Below are 22,245 nucleotides of genomic sequence, written 5' to 3' on the forward strand. Positions count from 1 at the left end.
GAGATCTTAAATTTGCCATTACACTGTTATTAAAAGGGTAGAACTGTATAAACTGAAGTCAAGAGTCGGGTCAACACAGTGCTTAGGAAAATCTGAGCCGTAGCTATTGTTTATACAGTTCCACCCATTTAATTCTACTCTGGTGAATTCTAGCCTGGGTGCAAAATAGTTTCAAAAAGCTCCGAAGGGCTAGTCCTGAGTTGGTAGGTGGCATAAATTATTTCTTTACCTTCCCATTTTCTTCAAGTGTAGTTAGGGTTGCAAGGTGCTGGATTAACATTTCTAAACACCAAAGGGGAGATCCTTGTGCCCAGGCAGCAGCACAAGACCTGAGCGTGAAGGGGCAGAAAGTGGTTGTTCATCACCTTTATCTCCCACCCTCAAATAGGTGCAAATTAGAGCCACCTCAGTGGGCAGGTCTGGCAGCTGGGGATCATTGGAGCACAGTGGCACTCTGACCACACCCCCTTTCTCTAGCCACACCCCTGATACTTCCTGTGCCATGGGGGAAATGCATAGTGCTTGCTATCCTGGTTCTATGCCACCCCCTTCTCCAGGGAACGCCTGTGGGAGCTGGTTAAAAAGGCGCTGGTGGTCTTGTGTTCATGGAGCAGAGCAAAGCAGTGGCCAGAACGTGGCCTTTAATTCTTCTAGCCATCGAGCAGGTACTGCACAGGCAGCAGTAATGCTAGCTCCTCCATACTGTCTTGCTGACTTGCCTTAAAGCAGACCAAACGGGAGCAGCTCTACAAGGGAAGGGGCAGTTTGTTCGCTATGCCAGCACAGCCCTTGGTCACCGTGTAATGACTAACAAGGCTTCAAAGCTGGATGTGGTGACATTTCTGATACAGTCTTGTTCCTAGACTGTAACCTGACTCAGTCATTTCACACAGGCCGTAACAGCGTTTAAATACTTACTCACCTGGGCTGCATTTGAATTGATGAGCTAGAAGTCAAGACGCCATTCTGTTCCCTCTTTGTTGTATCTTAACTTGTCAACAAATGTCCATTTGATTTACCTTTTAGGTAAGTTTTTACTACAGTTAGCCCAGCATTGTAACACACGGACCAAGTCATTAAGGGAAATTGTGCGGCTTGCTCCGAAAATGCACTCCTTGCTCAGAAATCTGCTTCTGACCTCCCTGCATCTGGTGTGTGAGAGTGAAACATGCTACGACCTAATTACAATTCCCAGCTGGTATCGGCCGTGCTGGAAATTCAGACACAGAGCTCCTGAACAAAGTGTGTCAGCTGACTATGGTCAGCTCTGACTTACCAGAAGGGGAAGTGCAGACAGGGTCGGTATACACTAAATACACGTAAATGAATTTATACCAGTGCTAAACTCTACTAATGAGCACCGAGGCTGCATGCTCTGTACCCCACCTCCCTTCACCCACTACAAACACCCAGAATTAAGAGAGCCACCAAACCCAGATAGGTTGTATTAAAAGAACTAAACAGTCACGGACAACATTATTTTGAAAAAACATTTCTTTACTTGTTTTTATTAGCGCCAATTCACAAACCCCAATACACAGTTTTCCCTAAACTTAATTCTGGGGACATTCCTCATAGATTGGGGGCGGGGTGGGGGAGAGAAAAAAAATATACAGAAAAGATCTTTGTTTGGTAACTAAAACTGTGCCAATGTTATTTTATTAATCCCTGAATGTTAAGCATTGACCTACTGCTGTTGAACATTCTATTCTGAATGGACAGGTCTGCTCTGCTCCATCTCTTGGGTTATGAAGCTAGAGCATCATGGAGCTGCCTTAAGGCCCCCAGATGACTCAAGATATTGTTTTTAAATGACCTTTGCGGGGGGGGGGGGGGGGGAAATAAAAAAGGCTGCTTGGATGCAGCAGCTGTTATTTTTGCAGTTGTTTAAAAATAACCCCAGAGACCGCTGTATACAAAATAGTGAACAAATGTCCAGACATTTTCCTTCCCCCCCGCCCCCAGTTTACTGTTGCCATGATAACTTCAAAACATTCAAATCACGTTGGATCAAATTTTAAAGAAGGGGGAAGGTGGAGGTGCAGCACAGCAACCATCAAGCAATGTTTAAGGCAAATTTACTTCTTCCCATTGATTAAGAGTTGAAAACGAGATTTGTTTTTTTAAACTGCTAAGCATCATTATCGCCACTGGACATCTAAGCTCAGGTAATTTAATCAAAGGTTAAGTGGCGTCAACTCAAGTAGATCTGAACATCGAAGAAGGAAAATTATGTAGTCCCAAGAATACCATCAGGAACTTTAAAAAAATGCCGTATGTGCACAATTCCTAGAGATTTTTCTCCTGGTGGTAACCGGAGCCCACTTTGAACCCCATTCAAATGCGAACACATACCAAAATAAAATAAAAAAAAAAAACAAAAAGATATAATGGCAGGCCTGTAAGAACAGCAAGGTAGACTATGACAAGTGCAGGGCCAAACGGAAAGGTAAACCAACATGTTATAGAAAGCATCAGCATCTGCTTGGGGACTGAGTTACTTGTGCAACTTTTGTAAAAAATAAAATCAATTCATATGGAAGAGGGAAATGGAATGGAAAATAAAAGTCCATTTTGGGAGAAGGGAAGGGACTTCTTAGGTGCACACAAATAAGCCGGGTCTTCTCTCGTTCGCCTCATCAGAATTTAGTTGGGTGGTTGTGCTTTGCCCCTTCCTTCCTGATCCAGGCAGATGGTACCACGTGGCTAGTGCATTTACTCGTTCTGGGCATCATAATTAGCACCCCCGGCTTTCTTCAGCTCATTCTTGATGTACTCCTCCTCCAGCTCTTTGTGGTCGCTGATCACAAATTCTTTGGCAAAGTTCTAAAAGAGATAGAGAAAAGGGGAATGGCGTTAATTACTTGGGGACCAGAAACTGTCCAGCTGTGTAAACACTGGGAGGCTGTTTCCATTGGAACCTCCTTTGGCCCAGGACACCTAAGGTTAAGGTAGATGCAGGTTGCAACTCTTTCTCCAACACTTCGTCTATTTAGCCTGCAAGCTCTTTGGAGTAGGGACTATCTCAGGGGTGGGCAAACTTTTTGGCCTGAGGGCCACAACTGGGTATGGAAATTGTATGGCGGGCTATGAATGCTCACGAAATTAACAATTCAGAGACATTCAAATAAACTTTATTTAATAAAGATACATTTTAGTGGAAATAAACATTAAACCTTACTTACTATTACAAATATACAAACAAATATACATACCAAACAACCTATTACGATAATTATACCAAACTTACCCCCTTTCCATGCCCTCTTTGATTAATGTGAACAATGCAGCTGGCACTCCCTGGCCAACTACTCTTTGTTTTATCCTCAACAATGGAAAATTAACACTACTAAAACAGCAGAGTCACCTAAGCCAACAAGTAGCAGGCACGTGAGCTTACACGTTCCAGGCTCTGATGGCACGTGAGGCGCATTTGGTTTGTGCAGCTACAGTAACTCACGTGCCCTCATGCAGGTCCTGCACACATGGGAGCGCCAGAGCGGGGCAAGCCGCCGACCCCGCTCCCCAGCTGGAACGCGGCAAGCCCCCAACCCTGCTCCTCGGGGGCCAGATTAAAAGGTCTGAGAGGCCGGATACGGCCTGCGGGCCGTAGTTTGCCCACCCCTGGACTCTCTCTTACTATGCCTGTGCATAATGGAATCCTTGCTTGGTGCTTTTAAGTGCTACTGTAATAGAGATAAAAAGGTCTTTTTAGAGATACGGGACTTTGAAAAAAGACTAGTTCTTATCCCAAGTGCAGTACAGGTAAGATTTTTCATTGAAGCCATTAATAGCATTTTGGACACTGCATAATCATATCTATAAATTAATAGGATTGTCCAATGATGTAGCCAATCAATGCAGGAAAGCCAGTATGACTGAAGACAGAACAGGATTAGGTTCCCTGCAGAACAAACCTCTTGCAGATATTTTTGTTGCCACTGTCTGCCAGGGTCCCCCACCCTCATCACCCTTCCCCCAGAACCTTTGTGGCAAGAACAACCGGCCCATTTTGCTCAGCCCGGCTGTTTGAAAACTGAAGGGATCAGAAGCCCTTTGTCATCACGGATTAATGTGAACGTGCATTTGAAAGTGAAGTTTTTAATTGGTATTTCTGAGACCATTAGCAAGAGGCCATCCTGATCAGAAAAATCATTTCATGATCTGTGTGGGAGGCTAATTTCCATATCGCTGGGATATGAATAATAAAAAAAAAAATCACAGCCACTGACAGTTAACCCTCCTCCCTCCCCCACTTTTTAATTGCTTTACAGTCAAACATTGGGATCTTACGCTGGCCCGGTGTCACCACAGCTACTTTAAACTGCTGTCATCATTCCACTCTCGTCCCAGGCTGGGCTTGGCCAATGAAGATAAAAGCCGTTTTAAAGACATTCTGCAGATTAGTTATGAAGAGCAGGAACTACTGCCGTTCGATCCAGCAGGCTGCTGGGCTGAGGAAGGCTGTCCCAGTGGTTAGGGCACTAGCCTTGGACTTGAGAGACCCGGGTCAATTCCCTGCTCTGCCACCAACATCCTGTGTGACATTGGGCAAAACACTTAGCCTTTGTGCCTCAGTTCTCCCATCTGTACAATAGGGAGAACAGAACTGCCCTATCTCACTCCGGTGTTGTGAGGATAAATCGATTAAACGGTGAGGTGCTCGGTTGCCACAGCAGTGGGAGCCATAGAAGTATCTAATAGATGAACTGATGTCTTGAACTGGCCTCTGAAGCATCTAGTTTCAGTCACTGAAGGAGACAGGGTACTGGACTAAAGGGACCTCGGGTCTGATCCAGCCTGATAATTCCCAAATGTTCTGTAGTCTCTCTACCGAAGGTTAACGCAATATAAACTATTCTTTGGGACACTGGCTGTTGGTGCCACAGCACAGAGATTCAGAAGAGCTGCAGAGGTATATGTAGCTCACAGGAAGGTCAGTTGTGAAACCCTAAAGCTAGAAGTTGCCGCGGGTTTCGTGCAAAAGAGAGGTTTTTCAGAACAGACTGTGAAAGAGGTTCCACAGCACCTCTGGGACACTATTGCTACTATACTAAAGTAAGTCTACTGGTGCTGATTCAGCATTTTCAGATCACTAGTAAAATATACTTCTGCTTCTGCAGGGGTTGGGTGCGCGCGCGCACACACACACACACACACACAAATTGCCTCTTGCTTCATATTTTTCTCTTCGCTCCCTAAACCTAACCACTTCCCACAGCTGCAAGCATTTCATTTATCCTTTCCCCATTTCAGACACTAACATCTATCAGACAATTAAACAAAAAGATTACATTCCCTTGTCCTCTGTGGGGCCGTGGATACTTAATAGCAACAGCACTGCTGACAAAAAGCCTGATCTCCCAGCTGGACCGCATCAAGAAGTCAGCAGAGCCAGGATTCCTAGTAAATGAAAGCCCAAAACCCCAAAGGAGGAAGCCTCGCAGAACTAGGCAAGGCTTTCATAGGGAAGCAGTCATCTTGTTTGGGTGTAAACTGTTCTGGAACAGACCAGCCAAGACTGTCCGTTATATGTATAGGGAAGAAGTGGGTTTTATATTGACATCAAATTCTACACGACATGGAGAGCTTTCATTTTGGCAGTTTCTCAAGAGCCTCAATTTGTACTGGGGCGGGGGGAGGAAGGGAGAGAAAAGGGTCAGTTTGGAAAAGATTTGCCCCTTTTTTCATGCAATGGAAAAGGAAGGCACGCAGGCCGCGACTGATCCTGTTTCACACTGCAGGGAACCTCAATATTTAAAAGATACTTGAAAGAAAAAAAGCTTATAGCAGCTAAGTGAAGCCTGGTCCGGTCTGCTTTAGTTTAAATCGTGGTCAGAAGGAATTCTGGAAAATGACAATTGTTTGGCAGCACTTCAGGCTCCCAGATCAAACCAGTTCCCCTTAGCCCCATAATCAGTTCCTTTCTGGTACAGGACAGACCAACGCTACCTTCCCAGAAAGTAACTGACAGATTGTGACTATTTAAAATTAGGTGTTTTATGTTGAAAAGGAAGAAACCCAGGAGCACTTAATCCAGCTATGCTCAGTAGTCTGGAATACAGAAGGGGGAAGGGACTATTTTAAGGCATTCAAGTTCCATGAGGATTTACCCAGCTAAGAAACCCAAAGAGCTATTGTACTTGCAATTATTCTGCGTGAAGCTCCGTAGAGGGGCTCAGCTGTTGTTAATCCCAAGGAAACAGAGTCCTATATCAAGTTGCTGTTCACTGTGCTGTATTACCACACTCCCCCCTTGTGAGTTTAGCAGTTTCAGTCTGTTTCCCACTAGGTTAGTAAACCTTCCCCCTCTCCAACACAAAAGCTTGCCAGTGCCAGGGTTACATTAAAAAAAGGTAATGTGCGCCTCACGTGCCACCTTTACATAGACTTTAATGAGAGTTGTAGCTGGCCCATAATGCCTTAACAAAAAAACAAAACAAAACACACCACTATGCCTCCGTGCAAAATGTGCAAATGAAGCACAGAATCATAAAAAAATGTAGGACTGGAAGGGACCTCGCTGGGTCATCTAGTCTAGTCCCCTGATGAGACTTTTCAACAGCCAGTTCTGCAAGTTCAGCCTGGATTCTGAAATTCATGTTGGGTTCTTTCCTGCTTTATGCATCATCATCATCATCAGGAACCCTGAGCCAAATGATGTGTATTATACAGTAGGTGCGGTTATGCTGCTGCTGTGGCATTATGTATAAGCCCCAGCACAGCTGGGACAGAATTAGTGCTAAAGGATGTAGAATACCACGAGTTATTTCAGTTCTTTGTCAGTTGCCAATGACTGGAAAGAATTTAACAGAATGGAGTACTGGTCCCTCCATATCAGAGTTGAAGTATGAGAACAGGGAGGGAGAGGGTCTTACATTGCCACGCCTACCTCAATATTAGCGTTTTAAGGGATAGTAGAAGGGTAGGGAAGGTGAGAGAAGAAAATAAAGATTAACCAGAGTGGAGTAAAACCCAAAACATAATGCAACACAGACAATCAGTGGAGCTGGTCAAAATGTTCTCAGTTTCAACTGACAGTTTTTTGCCCAAATTTCAACAAAAAGAGGGAGGAAAAGGGACGTGATAAAACCAAGAATAATTGTATTTCCTTTTGGACCTGCTCTAAAAAAAACTACACCAAGCTAAGCAGAAAAATAAGTGAGAATCCATCTGCAGCAGTTGGAGGAACACACAATGTTTCTCCATTAAATATCTGTCCCAAAGCTACAAGGGAAATGTTTTGTTGTAACTGGACAGGGTTTGAGCAGATGCACAAGATACAGCATGCAGGGTTAGAATGAGTTCCCCTGAGTTATCAGGGTATAACATAACTCACCCTCAGTTTATTCTGTGCTTCTTAGCTATCCCTATCCTATTATATGGCTGAGATGCCTCTTGTGTTGGCTTGTTTACCCTAGAAGTGTAATCTGGGTCACCGCCATAATTAAGGCTTTACTTTGTACCTTTCTGTCTGTAGACACTGTCAGGGCTGTACACGGTTCTTTGCGCTGGCTTCCTGTTCACTTTCAGGTGCAAGTCTAGTTGCTAGGGAACATCTTTAAGGCCTGAATGGCCTGGCACACAGGTGCTAGAGAGGAAGTGTGGTTCAGTGATTTGGGTGCTTCCCTGGGAATCTGGAGACCTGAGTTCAACTTCCTGCTACCAAAGCTGTCCTGTGTGACCTTGTACATGCCACTTAGGGCAAGGTTGAGTCAAGCACCTAAATACCTTTAAAAATAAGGCACAGAGGGATTAAGGGCCAGAGTTCCCCATTTGTAAAATAGGAACACCACCTTCCCGACAAGGGTGAGGGGAGGAGAGAATAAATACATTAGAGATGGTGAGATGCTCACATACTACAATAATGGGGCCATACAAGTATCTCAGATATAGCTGACACCACCTCCTGCCCTATATTCCTTCATGCCAACGAAGAGCTGTTGGTTCCTGGGATTAGACGGGACAGCAGGACTTTCCCAGCTGAGGGCTCTCCCCTCTGGAATTCACCATCCTGACTGTAGACAGCACACAGGATGGTCCTACTTGGTATAGCCTAGGAGTGATCTTTGCTTGGCTTAATGCAGCTCATTATTTGGTTATTGTTTGCTTGGTTATCGCAGCCCTGCTTCAGTGCGGAGTGGCCTAGAGCAATTCGGTATGTGTTACAAGAGACTAAGAGGGTGTTAGTCTGCAGTGAGTCTGTTAACCCTTTCACATTTAATTCAGTATTGCCAGGTACAGTATATACATATAAAGGGTCATTCTTACTGAAGTGTAGAGATTTCCCCTGCCCCATGCCGAAGTTGAGCCATGTATTTCTTGCCAGCTCGACTATCCATACAATGTAAAATCTCCAAAATTAGCAGAGAAGGCTGGATTGCTGCCACCTTTGCTTCAAACTGCAGCCTTCATGCAGCATGATAAGTGCCAATCGTTGCTTGCAGGACATGCTGCTGCATCTCAAACCAAACACAGTCACTGACATCAGCTTATTCCCAATACAGTACCAATAAGTGTATGAACTCAGGAACGGACAAACCAGGTTAGAAAAGCACCTGCTTAGGCTGTTGTCTATGCCTTACGCCAAACCTCATTAAGGTTCATTTACCCGCCCCCCCACCCCCGCTCCCTTCCTCCAGACATCACTTACTCCTTACCCTGCAGTGACAACTTTTCTGCAAGGGATAGATGAGTGACTCTGGGGCAGTGGCATCCAGTAACCCCTCCATCAGAGGCTCCCACTTAGAGAAGCTTTGCTACCCCCAGCATGCATTGTGACCCTTTCTCCCCCCAGGAGCTGCTAATCACAGCAAGGTGGGGGCGGGGGTGATAAGGGTTCCCAATAGAGTTGGAACACAGAAGTCCACAAGTATCAGGCTTTAGTCAGATTTCTGTTCTAGCATCAGAGCTCCTTTTTCCCCGCCTCGGGAGGATGGGAAGAAGGGAGGGGGCTATAAGAGACAGGAAGGAAAGTCCTCCCTCTCTGTCCCACACCACGCCCAGTTTTCTAATTCCTTTCAAATGAATGTCAGAACAGACGTCACTGATCCAGGCACAAAGCAGAACTCTGACTCTGGGTCCTGGGGCTGTTCGCAAACCTCTTAATTTGCCTCCCCCCTCAAAAAAAATTTTTTTACAACCTCAGAAGAGCCTTTAGAGTGAATTGCAGCTTTTGTATTCACTCCAGAGCCACCAGTGAGCCTATAGATAACGAAAACAACGTGGCGGTTATCTTCGTGGACGGCAGGACTCAGCAATAACCGGAGCATCTTTGCTTTGCCTCTTGAATCATTTTACACAATACACAAAATAAAGTGTATACAATGCACTACAACAGGGGTCGGCAACGTTTGGCATGCGGCTCGCTAGGGTAAGCACCCTAGCGGGCCGGGCCAGTTTATTTACCTGCTGACGCGGCAGGTTCGGCCGATCGCGGCCCCCACTGGCCGCGGTTCGCTGTCCTGGGCCAATGGGGGTGGCGGGAAGCCGCGGCCAGCACATCCCTCGCCCGTGCCGCTTCCCGCCGCCCCCATTGGCCCGGGACGGTGAATCGCGGCCAGTGGGGGCCGCGATCGGCCGAACCTGCCGCGTCAGCAGGTAAATAAACTGGCCCGGCCCGCTAGGGTGCTTACCCTGGCGAGCCGCGTGCCAAACGTTGCCGACCCCTGGGCTACAACATGGGAATGCATTGTAAGCTCTGCTCTGCCTTTTGAGTGCTCAGCGGAGGAGAAAGCAATAGAGACCAAGGCCCAGATCCTGCGAGCTGATCCAGGCAGGCAGGCCCTTCTGCCTGCCTAGAGCACCACTGACCTCCACGGGACTCTACATGGAGGCAAGGGTCCACCCATCTGGTCAGATTGCAGGACTGGGGGCTGTCTCCCCCACTTAGAGACAAGGGATTTATGCAGCATTTCTGACCTGCTCTCCTCTGCTAAACATCGGTATGGAAGAAACTTTGGAAAGGATTCTCCCTCCCATATGGCCTCCGAATGCTCTAATACAGGGGCCACAAAAGCTCCTTAGCCAACCAAGGCAGAATTTGCTTGGGGCAGGTATTGTGTACAATTGGGCTGCTTTGCAGAGGCCCCCTTATAAATCCTGGCATAAAGGGCGTGGCAGGGCCGAGGGCAGAAGGAAAGTCATTGTAATACATACACCTATGCAGATGGTACTGCTGCAAAGCAGATGAGGATGAGTTACAGCAGCTCCTGGCTGCTTTAAAATTATGCCAGGTGGCTTGCAGTGGGCCCCACAGCAGCTCAGAATCCTCCCTGGAGGCACAGTACAGAATTCCACCCCTTATGTCTACTGGAGGCAGCTGCTGGTTTATGTCCAGTTCAGAGGCAACCTAGAGGAGACATGTTCTGGCTGACCTTGGGCACGTCACATACTCTCTGTGTGCCTCAAGTGCCTTTCTGTACAAAGGGGATAGAATACTTCCTTCCTCTCACCCTTTGTCTTGTCTATTTAGTTTGCCAGCAGCTTGGGGTAAAGACCATCTCTCACCATGTCTGCGTGCGTTGCCCCATAATGGAGCCTTGATCCTGAATGGGGTTTCTAGGCACTAGAATAATAGAGGGGAGTTATTGCATTGTAGCCAGTGCCACAGCCACAAAGGCACTGGCCCTACACTATAGGTGAGGCCATTTCAAATGCAACATTTGTCAACCTTGGTATCCACCAATTCTGACCGTAGGGAGAAGCCAGTACCATCCTCTAGGAAATGTGGACTCTACCAATGACAACTGTATCTGAGCTGATCTCTAACTTCTTGCAAAAGGTCTTAGATAGTAAAAGTTAGACCCCGGTGTCAAAAACTGGATTACTGAATATTGTTTATTCTGGGTTGAGAACATTAGACACTGAACTATCCTTATTAGACCCGGACTATGAGGTGGAGGAATTCCAGTTCCAATAGCTATTATGTTAAAACACCGGCAGAGAAAAAAAAAGGATTAAAAATGGTCATGTTAAGACAGAAGCAGAACTACTGTTTGAGTTAACAGACGCTATCCACCCAGTCTCACTTGGGAGAGACTGAGTCATATTCGCTAGAGGCAGCACACATTACTCTGAAGGCCTGGTTATCACACTGTGTCTCATTAAACAATTGTCTGTGCTAGCATTTGAAGTGTTGCACAACATGCACGCGCACACACACACACACACACACACACACACACACCTCAGTTCAGTTCAGAGTGACGGCTCATCACTCTGACCTTAAAAGGAAGCAACTTCCACTTTGCACCTTACAAGTCTGCAAGGTGACAGGCCGCCTCTCGCCCTATAAAAAAAAAGGGTAATTTGCCTTGCCATTTTCAGTGGCGTTGAAATAAGATTTCAGCCTGGTAATATAGAATGTGTTGATCTGCTAAGCCCGCAGCTCCTCTCTCAGGGTACTTAGTTCTATGAATCATGGTAAATTACAGTCAACAGCCTTTCTTCACTATCAGTGCATTTCCATCACCCCTCACCTCCACTTTAGCAGCGGACACGGTCTGATCTAAAGACAACTTCATTTGCAATTTAGAGAGCGTGACCTCAGATCTTGTTTTCAGTATTTTAGCCATTTCAGTTTCCCAACAGTAGAAGCAATGAAGAGAAGATGAATTATTCATACCGGAGAGGACAGTGAACATTTAAGGCCCAGATCCTCTGGTGCTGCAGCCCAGGAGGACACAGCACAAGGAAGTGTGTGAGTAAAAGTGTCCTTAAGACACCTTTGTACTGCCCCAGCTGTGTGCCAGTCTGGCCATACAACAGAAGTGAAAGCTGCCTGAAGGTTACCTTCACTCGTGATCATTCCCCTTTATTCGACATTGGTGAGGCCTCATCTGGAGTACTGTGTCCAGTTTTGGGCCCCACACTACAAGAAGGATGTGGAAAAATTGGAAAGAGTCCAGCGGAGGGCAACAAAAATGATTAGGGGTCTGGAGCAAATGACTTATGAGGAGAGGCTGAGGGAACTGGGATTGTTTAGTCTCCAGAAGAGAAGAATGAGGGGGGATTTGATAGGTGCTTTCAGCTACCTGAAAGGGGGTTCCAAAGAGGATGGATCTGTTCTCAGTGGTAGCAGATGACAGAACAAGGAGTAATGGTCTCAAGTTGCAGTGGCGGAGGTTTAGGTTGGATATTAGGAAGAACTTTTTCCACTAGGAGGGTGGTGAAGCACTGGAATGCCTAGGGAGGTGGTGGAATCTCCTTCCTTGGAGGTTTTTAAGGCCCAGCTTGACAAAGCCCTGGCTGGGATGATTTAGTTGGGGATTGGTCCTGCTTTGAGCAGAGGGTTGGACTAGATGACCTCCTGAGGTCCCTTCCAACCCTGATATTCTATGATTCTATGAGCTGTCAACAGCCCCAGGCAGGCAACACAGCAACTAAGGGATCAGTGGAGCCTCTTATCCAGCACCATCCCCTATGGCCTCCACGGGGCATAGATATGGAGCAACAGTGGCTCTATGCCTGGAGCGGGCTTCCAGCAGTCATTACAGCACAGATGAAGACCCTGGGTGGAAGTGACCCAGTAGTGGCCATTCCACCAGCTTGTAGGGATGCTTTGCACAGCTGGTGCAGTGCAGAGTAGCCTCAGTGCAGATGAGGAGCCAGGCGTCTTCCCCCTCCCCACTTCAAAAAAACGAATTGATTGTTAAATGCAAAACAGAACTCAACAAGTTTGTCTTCAAACCCCGGCAATTTCCTCATCCAAAGGAATTCCGTGAATATTTGCTCATAAAAATCGAGCGGCTTTCCACCCAAATTTGCTTTAGACAGACAACAGAGCATATGACTTTCTGGGCAGGAATGCTGGAGGAAACCGGGAATAGTCAAGGTTTCCAGAAGGTAAATGTTGAACTAGCAAATGTGAGCATTCGTACCAGGCATGCATCCAACCAGGGACTGGGAATCCCTTTATTTATACAGAGCCATGGAAGAGCTTGGTGTTTACAGAACAAAGATTTCCTACTCTGAGGAGCTTAAAACCCCAAGTTAAGATGAGAATAACAGATGAAGGAAGAGAAAAAAGGAGTTTCCCTGCAGCAAGGAGAACTAAGACTTTTTTAAAATGAATCTCTACAATCTGCAGAAAGGGAGGAGGCCACCAGAGAAAGGCTGGTACTACCAGCCTCCTGCTCTCTTTGACACCCCTTTTGCAAACAAGAGCAGATAGGCGAGGGAAGGCAAGTAGCACATGTGTGGACATTGCAGCAGCAATCAGAGAGAGGCTGGACCTGATCATTCACGGCCCTGCATCTCATGGAGTCATCTATACCAGCTCAAAGGCGAGTGCAGAGTGGGTGTAAAATCAGCATGGTAGCATTTGACAGCCTGGCTTCCAGAGGTGTGGGGCAAGGCACTGTTAGGACCACGGTGCACAGGGCGGTCATTAGTCATCAGCAGAGTTGCCCATTTTAAAACCCAAATGGGGCCTTTTTTTTTTTTTCCTTTTTAAGGTAAAAAGACAGCCCTCCTGTGCTAAGGCCATGTGTGCCAAATTTCATCATGGAGGAAACCGAGTGAAGACTCATGGCCCTCAGAACAGCTCAAACAGCTCGAAACAGCTCCAACTACCCTAGCGCAGTGGTTCTCAAACTAGGGCCGCCGCTTGTTCAGGGAAAGCCCCTGGCGGGCCGGGCCAGTTTGTTTACCTGCCGCGTCTGCCGGTTCAGCCAATCGCGGCTCCCACTGGCTGCGGTTCGCTGCTCCAGGCCAATGGGAGCTGCGGGAAGCAGCGCAGGCCGAGGGATGTACTGGCTGCCACTTCCTGCAGCCCCCATTGGCCTGGAGCAGCGAACCGCAGCCACTGGGAGCCGCGATTGGCTGAACCTGCGGACGCGGCAGGTAAACAAACCGGCCCGGCCCGCCAGGGGCTTTCCCTACACAAGCGGCGGCCCTAGTTTGAGAACCACTGCCCTAGCGCACGCTGTACCTTTCCACATTTCCTGGGTGCTCCTGAGCAAGGCAGGTCAAAACAATAGCCACAGAAATGGAGACAGCCAATAGGTTGGATGTGTATTTGAGCACCAAGAGACAGAACTCAATGATTAAAGCAGGTAAATCTAGGAGAGAGCTTGGCTTTTTAAGTGACACAAAAAGTTTAAAGTGTAACACTAGTGTATAATTTTAAGTGAACAAGTGGGGCCTACTCAATCAGACTGCCAAACCTGCAGCCACAGATCCACCCAGCCTGGGTCAGCTTTATCAATGGGACCTTTGCATCAAAAAAGCACCAAATGTCCTGTGTTCGATCTTTGCTATTATAAATGGTGGCCTATGGTAGGATATGAACCACTATGGATCTCTGAAATTTGGGATGAGCCCCTTCAGCCAGGGGAGTGTGTAATCCACACTAGTCCAGTGTAAATCTTTGTCCCCCTCTCGTGGTTGGACTACATACATAGGTTTGAGGCTGTTACTGCTCCTAATTGATCGGACTTGGTCCACCGGCTTAAGTGCTAGAGATTTATGCTTTTAGATTCAGAAGTCCCCATGAATTACCCAGCCATTCCCACACCACAAGGTGTGCAGCATGAGATGGAGTATGCTGACAGAGCTCCATCAAGTTAATTTGAACTCCAACAAGCTATACCGCAGGAGTCTCCACTCGCCCCTTAATAGCATGTTAAAAGGCACCCATTCTGGGTGCATGTCTGCATGCCATCCACCCCTACTCCAAACCCATCCTCAGCTGACCTTGCAGAAGGGTTTGGGGCACGTCACAAACCTGAATGTTGGCTTTCCAGCTGTGGTAGAGGGATGGGGGTGGAAATTGAATAGCCTGACAAAGGACCCACCCAAGGTTTACTTGAACTCCTCCAGTATAATAAGCACAGAGTGTCTGGACCTTTTGCCATAGTTTAAGATGAGGGAATTCAGCTCCACTGAAGTCAATGCAAATGCGCTGATTTACATCAGTTGAGGATCTGGCTCAGTAATTTTACAATTCTTGAAATATCACTTCATAGAATACAGAGCAACTGCAGCCACTTCCAGGAGAGGAACCCAAAAGAATGCAAAGCACAAAGAAAGGGCAGGCCAGTTCCACTTGCTTTTAGGATCTCGGCAGAAGCACGGTGCCTATTGGCATTTGTTCAGCTTTGAACAGTGCTCAGCCCGTTGCTTGTAAATGCATCTATAGTGTATCATAGAACCATAGAGTTAGAAGGGACCTGCCAAGACGCAGGATTTGTTGTGTCTAAAGCATCCAAGACAGGCTATCCAGCCTCCTCTTGAAAACCTCCAGTGAAGGAGCTTCCACACTCTCCCAAGCAGTCTGTTCCCCTTGTCCTACTGTTCTTACAGTTAGGAAGTTTTTCCAGAGATTGAAATCTGCTCTGCTGTAGTTTGAACCCATTGCCTCTTGTCTTGCCCTGTGTGGCAAAAGAGAACAACTTTTCTCCATCTTTTTTATGGCGGCATTTCAAGTATTTGAAGACCTATTGTGTCCCCTCTTAATCTCCTCTTTTCCAAACTAAACATATCCAGTTCCTTCAGCCTTTGCTCATATGGCTTACATTCCAACCCTTGGATCAGCTTTGTTGCTTGCCTCTGGATCCTTTCCAGTTTCTCTACATCCTTTCTACACATTGGTTACCAAAACTGGACGTAGTACTCCAGCTGAGGCCTAACCAGCTCCGAGTAGAGCAGTACTATCACCTCCCGTGACTTGCATGCTAGGCCTCTGTTAATCATAGGATTAGGAGTGCAAGGGTCATCTAGTCTAAACCCCCTGCGACTCTCCAAGAATACCCAAGCAGGACGCCTTCTCATTGGAACTTGGGTCTTAGAGAGAGGAAGGTGGACTTTCACAAATATTATACTACAGCAAGTGCCCTTCACGTTTTACTCCAGGGTCTACTGACTGTTGTTTGAAACCCAGAGACTTGTTCTGATCATTTAAAACTCAAAGCTGTTATCTGCTATACAAAAAACACCTTGTGCCATACTGCTAGTTCTGAAGGCATCCCTGTGTTAAATATGGGTAGAATACACAACTAAGTGTACATAGGGGGCCGGGCTGCAAGAGAAGCCACAAAATAGTGAGCTGCTCACACAGCTGGGTTTTTTTTAATGTTATTTCTCTTTCTAGAGCTCCTGTTATCCCACCCAGTGAACCAAAACTGGGTAAAACTTGTGCTTTCTTGGCAAAAAAATAAATAGATTAATATTTCTGCTTGCATCCCACTAGAGCTTAAGTCAATGGGGTTGACACTGGATTTGCACCAGTGTAACTAGCAGCAAAGTGTGGCCCCTTATTTGAAAGATATTTAGTTCCAGCATGCAATACAAAGCTCTAAGAAATATGGAAGTTTGTCCATTCATTGTCCCACAGTTGAAAATAAGCATCAATATGTTCTCTTAAAAAACAAACAAAACACTTGCAACTTTAATGCCCTTCTCGCTCTTCTTTCTCTGGCTATATCACAGATATTGAAAGGGGGAGGGGGAACGTATCCATGTCTACAGGTAGCTGAACCATTAAATGGAAATCAGCCGCATTTATCTAGAAACATAAAAGCGGTATTTTGCAAAAAACAACTATAAAACTGAATTATTTCATAGGATAGGATGCTGCTTAGCACGGAGAAGTGGGTGCATGGGATTCTCTGTGTCTCAGTACTTAGGGTATGTGTACACTGAATTGTAAACCTGGGTGTGTGGGATCCGGGCTTGTGGATTTGGGGTGTACAAGCCAGTGCTTGAGCAGCCACACAACATTGTAAATCTGGGTTTACAATTGCTGGACCCGGTTCTCACAACCATGCTAATGTGTCCATGCTGAACTATGCAGACCTTCTGCCTTGGGTCTGCAGATCAAGCTGTGTCCACACTGCAAAATGACAGAGCTTGGACCCAAGTCTCAGTGGGCCTTGGGCTCAGACTCACCAGATGGGTGGGTCCTGGGACCTGGGTCCTGAATGCCTGGTGACCTGAGGCAGACAGATTCATGTGTGGACAGAAGGGGAGGGGGTTGGGCTCAAACCTGAGTCTGAGCCCAGGTTTACACTGCAGTGTAGACTACCCTTAGTGGTCCTCATTTCCACCATAACTGAGCACTTGAGGGGAAGGGGAACGGGGAAGAGGGACACAGACAAGGCTCTGCGGTGTCAGAGCTGGGAACGGAACGCTGGGGAACAGACTCTATCGGCGTATAGAGATAAGCCCGATTGGTGTGAAGGGCTTTGGAATATGCTTGCTTGGAAACTAACCCCAATAAACATCGCACTGTCTGCACTTCGGACTTCTGGTCTTTTGCTGCTTGCTGTTTGCGTCACAAGAACCAGGGAAATAGGAGGGTGAAGGGAAAGCTCTCTACCAACTTGATTATCCACCTGGGGGTTACCATGCATTATGCCTCTGTCTTGCTTCTTTTGGTCCTGCGGTTGGCTACTTCTCCAGCTCATTGTGGATTTTGTGGGGTTTCTTTCAAAGTTAAGCCCATGTATACATGCCTGTTTGGTATTATGCATCAATTCAATGGAACATACCCACACACACACCCCATGATACGGTTACATTCTTTGGCACTCAATTATGACATCCACAAAGGGGGGGGGAATCACAAAACTACAGTTCAAATTGCCTTAAGTGACCCCTCGAAATAGTTTGCTTAATGGAGGTAATTTTCTAAAGAAAGTGGACGAGAATTGTCAATACATTTGGAGATACTTTGGATGATCTCAAAAGAGACGGGTTTGCCTAATAAAGTTGGTTTATAGCACAATTTCCATAAGGTTCATATTTCAGGTTCAGAGCTTTTACTGGGTATATATTGATTAGCTAGAAGATCAAGGCTTTATGTCAAAGCCAAGAGTGGTTAACACTCCAATAGCCTATTAAATCAAATAAGCTATTAAACAAGCAACCAATCAAGTTTCAAATGATATGTAACAGGAAGTTACAGATTGTTGTATGGGTCAGTTGTCAGCATTATATAATTTCTGCTTCAACTACAATTATACAGTTTCAGCTACTTCATATTAATAAAGCTTTGCTTCATCACTACCATTGATGGGGTAAACCTTCTGTTTCAGCATGAATCCTTCACTGTAGTTCCCATGTTGGGAAGTGCAGAATAAATGGGTATTTCCTAGGAAGGCGTTTGAATTTCAGCAGGCCTGCCCCATTTTTGAGTTATTTGTAGGTTAAAATCATTAAGTCAACAAACATTACACAGTAAACGGAAGGGACCTTCACTTTCATCCTGCACACTCCGCTCTCAAAGAGATTTCTTAATGTAGACAAATACTATGGGACATACTATGGGACAAGCTTGTTACAAGGAGGAGGATGAAAAACTGTTCTCATTAACCTCTGAGGATAGGACAATAAGCAATGGGCTTAAATTGCAGCAAGGGCAGTTTAGACTGGACATTAGGCAAAACTATAATGCTGACAACTGACCCATACAACAGTCCATAACTTCCTGTTACATGTCATTTGAACTTGATTGGTTGCCTGTTTAATAGCCTGTTTGATTTAATAGGCTATTGGAGAGTTAACCACTCTTGGCTTTGACATAAAGCTTTGATCTTCTAGCTAAAAACTTCCTAACTGTCAGGGTAGTTAAGCACTGGAACAAATTGCGTAGGGAAGTTGTGGAATCTCAGTCATTGGAGGTTTTTAAGAACAGGTTGGACAAACACCTGTCAGGAATGGTCTAGTTATTACTTAGTTCTGCCCTGAGTGCAGAGGACTGGACTAGATGACCTGTTTGAGGTCCCTTCCGATCTCTTCTATGATTTTCAATATTCAGCCTGTACTGACAGCTCAATGAGAAAGGGTATTCTGAGGCACCAGAAAGAGGCAGTACATTTAGGGAACTTGTTTATCAGATGGGTCCCACCATAAACATTTCTTCAGCGGAAGCAAATGCTGAACTGTAAATCTATTCAGTCATAGTTGTGCTGCTGTTGGCTAGGATACCCTTGCGTACAACAGCGGTAGGAACATTTTTGGTGGTCCCTTCTTGCCTTAAACCCTAAGACTGTTTTAACACCTAGTTCTGACACAGTGCTTTCAGCAATAGATTTCAAAGCCCTTTACTAAGGAGGTCAGTATCATTATTCCCATTTTACAGATGGGGAAACTGAGGCACGGAGCAGGGACATGACTTGCCCAGAATTACTCTGTAGGCCAGTGGAAGAGCTGGGAATAGAACCCCGGTCTCCTGACTCCCAATCCAGTGCCCTCTCTGCTTCTATCTATTTTAGATGAGAGGATCGGATATTTTAGTCACAGCATTCCACAATGCAGTTCTCTAACAGCTGAAGTTCCCCTACTCCTTGATTTAAGTCTACTAAGATCCACTGAACTTGAATTTTGTGGGAACACAACGCTGTGTCAGAATGTCCTATTGCGCTAAATGGTTAAATTACACTTTGTGCTTGGACAGACAAATTCCACTGGGGAAACTTTCTGAGATGTGTGCTTAGTACACACATCTCCATGTTCCTGTTACACCCAATGCCAAACAGGAAACTATTCAAATCTAGTTAACTATTAAAAGTTGCTCGTTAATTAATACCGATTGCAAGCCCAGTCTATTGTCTCTGCAGAGGGAGATAACCTGGAGCCTTCTGATGGTCTAAAATAAAATAAAAATCTCTGAAACAATAAGCACGGCAGTCTCTTTCCTATTCTCTTTATCCAATTTAACTACCAGTGCGCTGCAATACATGCCTCAATAGTACGCTGTTTTTATATCAGACAGAGAAAGAACAGGGGGTAAGAGATACGCTTACCCAGGCAAGGACTGGAATGCAGACTTGTGTTGCTCTCCTTACAGCCATAAGCATTGGTGACAGCTGAGAGTCCAAAGGAGCTCATTTTTAACTGAGCACGCAAAGGGCAGATTGAGTCTTGGTGACGGTAAGGAGGGTGAAAAGTTAAAGCTTTAAAAAGAGAATCGTTTTCTAAGGATGACCAAATTTCCCCTCTTCCCACCCCATGCTCTCAAGGCTAGAAGCAGTGCAGGTCAGAAAGGTGGCATTACCTGTACTACTTCTTTGACCAGAGTTTTGTCAGTCCCGGTTTTGGCTCTCTGCAGGCCGCTAACGTTCTCTCCGATCCAAGTGATGAGGGCAAACTTGACTCGCTTGCTCATGGCATCCCCAGTGGTAAATCGGACAAATCCAAACAACCTGATATCATCTTTAAAAACAAAGAAACAAAAAGGAGAAGTCATTAGAAGGGAGACAAAATATTACCTCACTAAAGAATTCGTCGTAGTCGATTCTGAGCATAGCCAGGTGGTCTCCTGATCTGAATTACCAACACTTATAAAAATATAAACACTATTAGAATAGAGAAGATGTGTACACACATGTACGCACATGTGTAGGATATCTTCTTCCCGTGTTAGATTTGCCTTTTGCTATTGCACGCTCACTGACTAGGAGTTACCTGACTGGCACAGCTGTACCATGCCAGCTGCTACGTTGTTAAGTTTGGAAGCGAGGAACACACTCTCAATTGGCCAGGTCTTTCGAGTCCACACAGCTGACCTGGATGATGCATTTAGTCTTCAGCATGCGGGAAAGCGAAGACATTGATCACTGGCCCCTATGCTGCAAGCTGCTCTGGGAAGGTAGGAATCCACCTGTGCAAGGCAGTTTGCAGGACAGGATGACCAGCTGCACACCCAAGCCTGATTGGATAAGCAATGAGAAAGACTAGTCAAGACCACAAGTTATGTAACAGTGACTGCACTGCACACAACCAAAAGAACCATACCATATAGACCAAAGAAACAGCTCATTGAACAAAAACCAAGACCAGTAGTTGCTGAGGGCTAGACACATCAGTGGGCTGATGCGCTGATTTCCCAGCCCACAAAATAAGACAGTCAGGCAGCCTTCAGTCGGTTGTGATCCCTTCTTCCCAGGGGGAACTTATAAAGAGTCCAAACAGAACAATAACAAAACACAGGGCCGTAACAAGACAAAGACAGCAACTACAACCAGTCTCCATACACAGACCTGTGGACAGGCTCCAACTCGCAGGGAGATGTTCCCAGGCAACCCTTCATATTTCCCCTGCTCCCATTAATGTGTCAGGGTTAATTGGTGGCTGCATTAATCCTTTAAGGTCTGGGTTAGTGATTACGCTTATGCCCTATCACAGTATCTCGTGCTGGATACATTTAGACCACCAGTGCTCTCTACTGAGAGCTCTCAAACTCTTTATTACTATTTCCTACTGTCCCTGAAACTTCTGCAGATCCACATAACGAAATTGGGCTAATCTACAAAGGTGCTGCCCTGCTAAGAGTAATCCAAAGTCAGAGACCTGTGGATGTTCTGGTTAAGTGTCTGATCTACATGACCTGCAGACAGATCACTCCCTGCTGCTGAAAAACCCACAGGAGGGAAAGAACTTCAAAAGGCGTCTCATAGAAACGCCTTTGTTTCCTCCACTCCTTCACTTGGCCATGGCAAAGAATCACAGAAAGAGACACTTTTCCCCCCACAATATGGAACAAGGCACTTTTTCTGGAATAAGGAAAACAAGGTTTTCAACCCCAAAGTTTCAAAAATGAACAGTTAGGCCACCCAAAAATCACGACTGGATTAAAAATCCATGAGATTTATAAACAGTAAATTGAGTCCATTTTTAACTTCTCGTTTGAGAGCCTTTAGGCATCACGTGGCTGCAGAGAAAAGCTGGAGAACGAAGACTAGAAGCTTAATTTTCTTTATTAATTACAGCCGCAACTCTCACAATTCCAGATGCTGGGGCTTTGAGAAGACACACCATGTGTACTGCAAGACTCATGGGGGGAGGGGGGCGGGGGAGGGGAAAATCACAAGAAAAAACGGCCACTCTCTCTCTGCTTCCCTGGAGAGCTTCTAGAACCTTCCCTAACTCCCGATTGAAAGGATTGGTATGCACATTGTCTCTGGCCAAGGGGAAGGGGTTTGCAGCCTGAAAGAATGGGCACAACCTTCGGAGCCTGCCGATGTATGGGGAAAGTGGACACCAAGCGTGTGGGTCCAGCCTGGAATCTTTGGAGCGGCTTGCTCTCCTCTCCACAGCAGCATGTCGTACTGCCCAGGCATAAACCCCGGTAGTGGCACAACAGGGCCATGGAAGTGTTGTTTAGCTGTATGAGCTATCCCTAGGAGTTCCTGATGGCGGTCCACTGAGTCAGGAAGGGAGCATGCCACAGGGCATGGCTGCTCCCCCTCCCCCTCCGGCTAGCTTCCCTCCACCACCATCTGTGACTCACTCAATGCACAT

General features: G+C 46.1%; 1 protein-coding gene across 1 annotated transcript in view; it reads right to left on the reverse strand.

Moving 5' to 3' along the window:
• Positions 1-1,818: 1,818 nt before the first annotated feature.
• LOC112108570 (coactosin-like protein) overlaps positions 1,819-22,245 on the reverse strand; it is a 33,472-nt gene continuing 13,045 nt past the window's right edge. The window contains exons 3-4 of the mRNA XM_024202757.3: positions 20,000-20,157; positions 1,819-2,826 (exon numbers count right to left, since the gene is read on the reverse strand). Of these exons, the coding sequence (XP_024058525.1) occupies positions 2,716-2,826; positions 20,000-20,157 (269 nt within the window). The 3' untranslated portion in view covers positions 1,819-2,715. The remainder of the gene's footprint in view (positions 2,827-19,999; positions 20,158-22,245) is intronic.

The sequence above is a fragment of the Terrapene carolina genome, unplaced genomic scaffold, assembly GCF_002925995.2.
Source record: "Terrapene carolina triunguis isolate 2854851 unplaced genomic scaffold, T_m_triunguis-2.0 Scaffold33891, whole genome shotgun sequence".
Taxonomy (NCBI): domain Eukaryota; kingdom Metazoa; phylum Chordata; order Testudines; family Emydidae; genus Terrapene; species Terrapene triunguis.